We start from the raw sequence: 7,540 nt of genomic DNA on the forward strand, positions 1-7,540 counted from the left end.
CAGGAAACCACCTGATAAATTTTACAAGCTATGGGACAGATGGCTTACCTCTCCATTTGGACAGCCTCTTTCTCTGTCCAGGGTGCAATTTCCCCTAATAATATCACCTTATATAATGGTATATACCGCCCTGTCTCGATACGTTTGGTAGCGTTTCTCACATGCTTACGATTTCATGCCGAATTTCTTTAGTTCATCCAACAAGAATGTTCACATCCCGATACTACTGAGTATTCAATGTCTTTTTTGTATAGAGAACACACCGTATTTATTTTAATTTACTGTTTTTATTTATATTTTTTGTTTTTAGGATTGTTTGTTGTCTATGTATGCATACACTGCAACAGCTGTATATTTTGTCATGAACCTGCATTTGCCTTGATGAGATGAAGCAAATGTTCCTTTTGTCATGTACGTTTGTATGCCTGTTTTTAAAATCAATAAAAATTATGAGAAAAAAAAAAAAGATAATACCACACGCCCTTAAAGAAGTCACCCTGAAATGTGTTACAGTACTTCTATTTATATTAAAAAGGTGTATGAGCAAAAACAAGACATACTTTCAATATTATGCCATATGTCGCGTCCCCACATCAGAAGGAAAACTGTGCACAGCCCAAAGACACGTTCAGATGGACGGAGAGGTATGTAATATGTAGGAACTCACAGCAGGGCAGATAAATTAGTGTTTGTACATTTACTGGTAATCCCCATTTGAATTTATGTGTGAATTGATACCCACTGATGTTGAATAGGTTATATATAGTCTCTCTTCTTTATTTAAATACATTAAAAAGTATGGAGAAGAAAAGGGAACACTGATAGGTCAAAACATCTCCGCTGCTTGCTTCAACTCTCCTCTCCTGATCTCAGCGACTCACTTTCCATCTCAGTAATCTCTTCTGCTTACAAACATTTGAGGATGTAGAAATTACAAGTGGTCCCTCTTGGACAGTTACACAGCTTCCCAATTCGTGCTCCTTTTCTTACTGCACATTGCTCACCGGCATCACACTGCAGAGAATAAAAAGAATCAATGCAAAAACAAGCACCTATTGTCCTAATACACTGAGGCACGGCCTAAATATGATCACCAGGGTGAAAGGGTTTTCCCATAGAAATAACCCCCCCTCCCTCACCAATGCACAAATCCTCCCATAATCCTCATTACTCATATTGTATTTGTAGCTAACAGTGATTCCTGTACCTATCACTTTGTGAATGCAAACAGATCTGTTATCGGTTCTGCACATGCTTCAGGAAGCTGGGCGCACTCTGTCACATCTCTTCTTGCAGTTCAAGGTGGCGTAACTGGGTGGTAATGGGGCATTCGTACACTGGCAGTGTGTAGTATGGGGGCATTGGTGGCGAGTCAATTAAATTGTGGACAATTCAAACGTGCCCAAGTGTAGATGCCTTTTTAAGAATGATCTCTTGCGCCAGGGATAAGAACAGTACAAGTGCGCAATGATAATGATGATGCTTGTGAAAAAAGCATTCCTGTAGGGCAACCTAGTTGCATAGAACTCTGCACACGAGTGAATGAATACATTTTTCTCTGTGCACGCAATTCAGGTGTAAGTAAGCTAACGTCCGTTCCACTCCTCTGCATCTACTCCCCTGCGCACTGCCCAACTGTCTCCTAATGGCTTTTTGACAGGTCTGTAGGCACGTCTTAAAGAAGCTCTCTTCTTTCCACTCTATATTAATGGGTGGTCTTCAGTATGCCGGCTGTCGGGATCCCGGCGCACAGTATACCGGCGCTGGGATCCCGACAGCCGGCATACCGACACTTATTCTCCCTCATGGGGGTCCACGACCCCCCTGGAGCGCGCCACCGTGCCCGCAGCGTGGCGAGCACAGCGAGCCCGCAAGGGGCTCATTTGCGCTCGCCACACTGTCGGTATGCTGGCGGTTGGGCTCCCGGCGCCGGTATGCTGGTCGCCGGGAGCCCGACCGCCGGCATACCATACTACACCCATATTAATATGTTTCACTATCATTATACTGTAGTATAAAAGGCATTCTAATTATTCTATTAAATCAAACTCTTCAAATTATTATTTTATAATTGATACCTTCATGGTTGTTGGAATTTGACCAGACTGGCTTCTCCATTTTTTATGTTAAGCCATTTATGGATAGATAGGTCTTCCTTTTGATAGCATATAGTAATAAATATAATTGCATTATATTAGGAAATATACAGGGATAAATAGGAAATATATTTTATCATTAATCCAATTGGATCACACTGTACCATAGTGAAATAGAGCCTCTATTACGGCTTTGGCACTTTAAAATCAAAATATGGTGCTCCCCTATCTGTTGCATCCCCTCCCAGCAGGACAATGGTCATTTCTTGTAGTGCGGCACTGGCAGTCTGTCATTATGTCATTTCACTTTGGGATTTATAATTGCATTTTCTTTTGGATTTACACCTGGGCTGTCTGCAAAACAGAGAGGACGGAGTAGTAACCATTATTAAAAAGTTCTTTGGGATGATCTTTTTACTACTGGTGCAGGTAGAGACTGGAGGTTCCTGTGCTGTTACCACACTATCAGGTGTGGTAACAGCTGCAGACAACTCACAAAGGAACTGCAGTCATGTAAGTGACTCCTCCTTACCAGTTTTGATAAAATGGAAGGTTATGTAAATCATGGACAGCCTTTAACATCCAAAGTACCAGGGCCAGCCTCATTGGTACTAGAGGATGAAGAAGTTAGATGGAGCGAGGGATGCAGAAAAGACAGAGAAGGTATGAGAGAAAGTTCAGGGAGGAGGGGGGACACTTAAGGGCATACTTTCTGAAAAAGGGCCGGCCCTGCAAAGACTTAGTTTTGGCTGGAAGCTGCAACTTATGTGTTCGTACTGAAAAGGCAGATTTGGGACATCCCTAGAGCCCAGCATACTCCAAATGGATGGATGAGAAAACATGCTAAATCAGAAAAGATGTTTCTCGCTCTTAAATTTGTTAGTACGATGATACTGCTTTCAGACTGCTCTTGTACATGGGTACATCTCGGGTGCAACCCGGACCAGATGAGTTGCAGAGTGGAATCTAATGTGGTCCATACAATGTGGTTGCATTGTGACGTAAAAATAAATAAATAGGTACAACACTAAGTATCAGTTTCATTTTCATCCTCCTAAATAGATATAGTACAATACTCGTGAATGACTAAGCATGATGAAAAGTGGCTGTCACACAATAAGTAGAGGGTATTACAGAACTCAGTTGCATCTCTGAAAACATGCGAAGAGGGCAACAATGCAATAAAATTATTCACAACTTCCATATTAAACAAAACAACTTATTTTCTTTTACATGTGTTTAACAAATGTCTCATTTAGGCTATCAGACTGAAAGCTCTCTAGTATAGAACATAAATATTTAATAGCCTATAACATGAACTATATGCTCTGGAAAGTAATGTGGTGAAACTATATGAATAAACAATAAGAAAATAGACATCCTGTGTTTGGGTTAGTGTGATAGCCAGTGGATCCTGTATCTCCCAACAAGCTTTACCTTACCGAGGGCACCCATCCCAACTTCTTGTCCAGAGGAAGAATTCTTTTACTCTTCAGTTTCTCCAGGACTTCCTGTAAGGCTTCTATCTGCAAAATAAGCATAGAACAAGGCAAAAAATATATTACACACTGGTCTTGTATGAAATGTTTCAAGAACACTTGTAAGAGAGGCTGACATGTTTTTTGGACTGAAACATATGGAGCTTTTGTTAGGAGCCAAGTGATAATATTATTGAGACTCTGGTTAGTAATGCATGGGTTCATTCCTTAATGGCTGCATACACTATGGGGGTATATCCAAGTTGATAACAGCAGGAAATTTTTTAGCACTTGGGCAAAACCATGGGGGTCATTCCGAGTTGTTCGCTCGTTATTTTTTTCGCAACGGAGCGATTAGTCGCTAATGCGCATGCGCAATGTCCGCAGTGCGACTGCGCCAAGTAATTTTGCTATGCAGTTAGGTATTTTACTCACGGCATTACGAGGTTTTTTCTTCGTTCTGGTGATCGTAATGTGATTGACAGGAAGTGGGTGTTTCTGGGCGGAAACTGGCCGTTTTATGGGAGTGTGTGAAAAAACGCTACAGTTTCTGGGAAAAACGCGGGAGTGGCTGGAGAAACGGAGGAGTGTCTGGGCGAACGCTGGGTGTGTTTGTGACGTCAAACCAGGAACGACAAGCACTGAACTGATCGCACTGGCAGAGTAAGTTTCGAGCTACTCAGAAACTGCACAGAGAAGTCTTTTCGCAATATTGCGAAACTTTCGTTCGCAATTTTGATAAGCTAAGATTCACTCCCAGTAGGCGGCGGCTTAGCGTGTGCAAAGCTGCAAAAAGCAGCTTGCGAGCGAACAACTCGGAATGACCACCCATGTGCACTGCAGGGGGAACAGATATAACATTTGCAGAGAGAGATAGATTTGGGTGTGGTGAGTTAAATCTGAAATCTAAATTGCAGTGTAAAAGTAAAGCAGCCAGTATTTACCCTGCACAGAAACAAAATAACCCACCCAAATCTAACTCTCTCTGCAAATGTTATATCTGCCCCCCTGCAGTGCACATGGTTTTGCCCAACTGCTAAAAAATTTCCTGCAGCAATCAACTTGGAATTACCCCCTATATGTTAGTGACAAATGTTCTTTCATCCATTGTTTTATATTCTTAACCCCTCTACTACCAATATACACTTCCTTTTTGAAGTCACAAAATTGGACACAAATATAAGCATTTTCTTCACCAGTATCACTCTGGATATAACCTAAGGGGAAAATTTACTAAGCCGTGGAGAGTGATAAAATGGAGAGAAATAAAGTGTGTGCGTGTGTGTGTGTGTGTGTGTGTGTGTGTGTGTGTGTGTGTGTGTGTGTGTGTGTGTGTGTGTGTGTGTGTGTGTGTGTGTGTGTGTGTGGTGGGGGATTCAACTCCAGACGAATATATCTGCCTGGCCAAATTAGAACGGCAATAGCCGCACTTGGCAGCCCAATCTTGCACAATAGCGTTCACAACCCCATAGGGTAGCATGCACTTCTGGGTGAATATGGAATTCGGGCAGGCAAAGGATGCAAGATGCAGTGTGTTGTTGGCATTTAAACGCCACAGTAATTCGCTCCCTTCATCTGGAATTGAATTCCTCCCAAAGTACTAACCAATCAGCTCCTAACTGCCATGTTACAGGCTGTGTTTGAAAAGTGACAGTTTGGAGCTGGCTGGTTGGAGCTTTATCTCTCTCCACTTTTTCACTCTTCAAGGCTTAGTACATCAGCTTCCTAGTGTGGTAAGCAATTTGATTTGCAGCCTCTAGTCCTGCAAAGTAGTTGCCTCATCTGCCTACTACCACAACCTAAACAAATAAATAGTATTCTTACATCTAATGACCTCTGTGGAGTTCCACAAATGAAAAACAACAACTTGTAAGTACTGTAATCTTCCAGGTGAGCTGAATGGCACATAGATCAGTTTGGAGAAAATACCACACACTACTGCAGTCAGTTATGTATATTTAGTCATCCCTTAATGTCTGCCCTGTAACCTACTAATCTACTTCTACATTTCTTGCCACTTGGCATGAATTTAAATGACTATTTTTCATGTACTTTTTATGAAACAATCACCTAAATTGTCTTGGGACATAGGAACATATGTTCTAACCCCACTGGTTGTGTCCAAGGATATTATCCTTACAACATAGTGCAAACTGCAAAATATCTCATAATCACCAACCACTTTAGATGTACACATACCTCCCAACTGTTCCAATTTTCGCAGGGTAGGCCCATTTTTTTTAGGACTGTTCCGCTGTCCCACCTGCTGGCTGCAGTGTCCCACGGTGGGGCGGGGGGGCAGTTGGGAGGCTCTATCAGTCACTTCTCTGCGGTGAATAGATGCTGTGCGCACGCGCACATCGTCTATTCACAGGTGACAGAGGGAGAGGGGGCATGCCAGCAGCTCAGAGCGCTGGGCATGCCCCCTCAGTGACGGTAAAAGGGGGCGTGACTCACGCTCGAGGCTCTGAGGCCATACCACCTTTCGTATAGGCTACGCCCCCTTTTCGGCGCATGTTCGCGCAAAGGTCCCATTCTATGCTTTTAAAAAGTTGGGAGGTATGTGTACATATGTTTCTTTTCTTTGCAGTTGCTGGTCGTATAGTAGTAGATATCCTCTGGATGTAGCCAGTATATTTATAGATTTATATTTTATTCAAGGAATAGTCCTGTTTAAGGGCTTAAGGCAACCCACTATTATTTCATAAACTGTAAAAAAAAAAATTCTCTAGTCATGTTATTTTTACTGATAAACATTATGATTAAACATATTCATTTGAACACACATAATCATCTGCTGTATACTGGGGGGAATTCAATTGAGGGTGAGAAATACAAAAACCTCTGCGTTTTCCTATTCAATTAGTGGACTGAAAATGGGAAGCAGTGATTTCTATAAAAATCATTGCATCTTTTTTCATGTACCCTCAAAGCAAGTCTGATTCTTCCTAAAATCATTATTTTTAGGAAAAATCACCGGTACATGCTGTGGTACCCTGGTGCACCCCTCCTAAGGACTAATTAAGTAATTGGAAGTTTCCAATTAGTAAAGCAGTGCCTTCTTCATCCAGCATCGGGAGCCAGTTCCTCTGTAGCAGTGGTGAGTATAAAGTGTGTGTGACAACCTACACCACCCCCGCCCAGAGTTGGGCGCTGGGACAACTATATCTCCCAGCAGCTCTGGAGCCTCCCAACAGCCCCCTGGACTCCAAACACTCCCCTCCCCAGGGCAAAGATGGAGGGGAGACTACAGGGGGCGGCAGAGACCTCTTCTTTTTTTTTTTACTCGCACCACAGGGTGAAAACCCTGCAAACACTTTTTTTAATTGGATACTATGGGTATCGGAAGCATGCATACCTGTGGTAATGATATATTGGGTGTGAGGCAGACAAAGTTTGTACCTTGCTAATCCTCACGCCCAAATGAATTCCCCCCTGGATGTATAAATACAAAGTGTATTACTATAGAATGATAAAAATTTTTTTAAATGGAAGAATTGGAAAAAAAAAGAATATCAACGACAAATCACAATATACACAATTTATAGTGTAAAGTAAAAGCTATTTTTCATATCTCTGTGTGCAGTACAGATACCTAGAGAGGTGAGATTAAAATACTTACCAGTTCTTTCTCTTCCTGGCTGTTGGTGTCAGAGATTTCTACTGACCTGACCCCAACTGTTTCTTCGCTGCATGCTACCAGCATTAATAGAGAGGAGGAAACACAGAGGAGTAGTAATCGGCAGCTCACCATGGTGCTGATCCAGAGAATGTCTCTTACTGAACTGTCTGTGGTCCTGATATGCACTTTTATACCTGATCGTGATTATTAAACAGACGTCAGCCTTATTACATCCCTATTTGTATTTGTTAATGTTTATTGTTTGCTGACACCCCTTCACGGAATTGTTCATGTTTATTGCTTGTCGACGCATCTCTCATCTTCTTGATGCCCACATTTTCTTA

At 42.0% G+C, this 7,540-nt stretch overlaps 1 protein-coding gene across 1 annotated transcript; it reads right to left on the reverse strand.

The window, feature by feature from the left end:
* Nucleotides 1–752: 752 nt before the first annotated feature.
* Nucleotides 753–7,337, reverse strand: LOC134928000 (cocaine- and amphetamine-regulated transcript protein-like). Its single transcript, XM_063923234.1, has 3 exons — nucleotides 7,197–7,337; nucleotides 3,539–3,622; nucleotides 753–1,014 (listed from the first exon to the last, which is right to left on the reverse strand). The coding sequence occupies exons 1-3, from the start codon at nucleotides 7,326–7,328 to the stop codon at nucleotides 907–909; spliced, it is 324 nt and encodes a 107-aa protein (XP_063779304.1). The 5' UTR covers nucleotides 7,329–7,337; the 3' UTR covers nucleotides 753–906.
* Between the last annotated feature and the right edge of the window lie 203 nt (nucleotides 7,338–7,540).

Source organism: Pseudophryne corroboree, chromosome 1 (genome assembly GCF_028390025.1).
Source record: "Pseudophryne corroboree isolate aPseCor3 chromosome 1, aPseCor3.hap2, whole genome shotgun sequence".
In the NCBI taxonomy this organism is placed as follows: domain Eukaryota; kingdom Metazoa; phylum Chordata; class Amphibia; order Anura; family Myobatrachidae; genus Pseudophryne; species Pseudophryne corroboree.

Bases quoted from the DNA above. Each gene is read 5' to 3' on its own strand.
- LOC134928000 (XM_063923234.1), bottom strand. From the start codon at position 7,328: ATGGTGAGCTGCCGATTACTACTCCTCTGTGTTTCCTCCTCTCTATTA. The intron at 3,623-7,196 runs GTAAGTATTTTA...CTTATTTTGCAG, and splicing joins GCCAGGAAGAGAAAGAACTG to ATAGAAGCCTTACAGGAAGT. The intron at 1,015-3,538 runs GTAAGGTAAAGC...TATTCTCTGCAG, and splicing joins AGTTGGGATGGGTGCCCTCG to TGTGATGCCGGTGAGCAATG.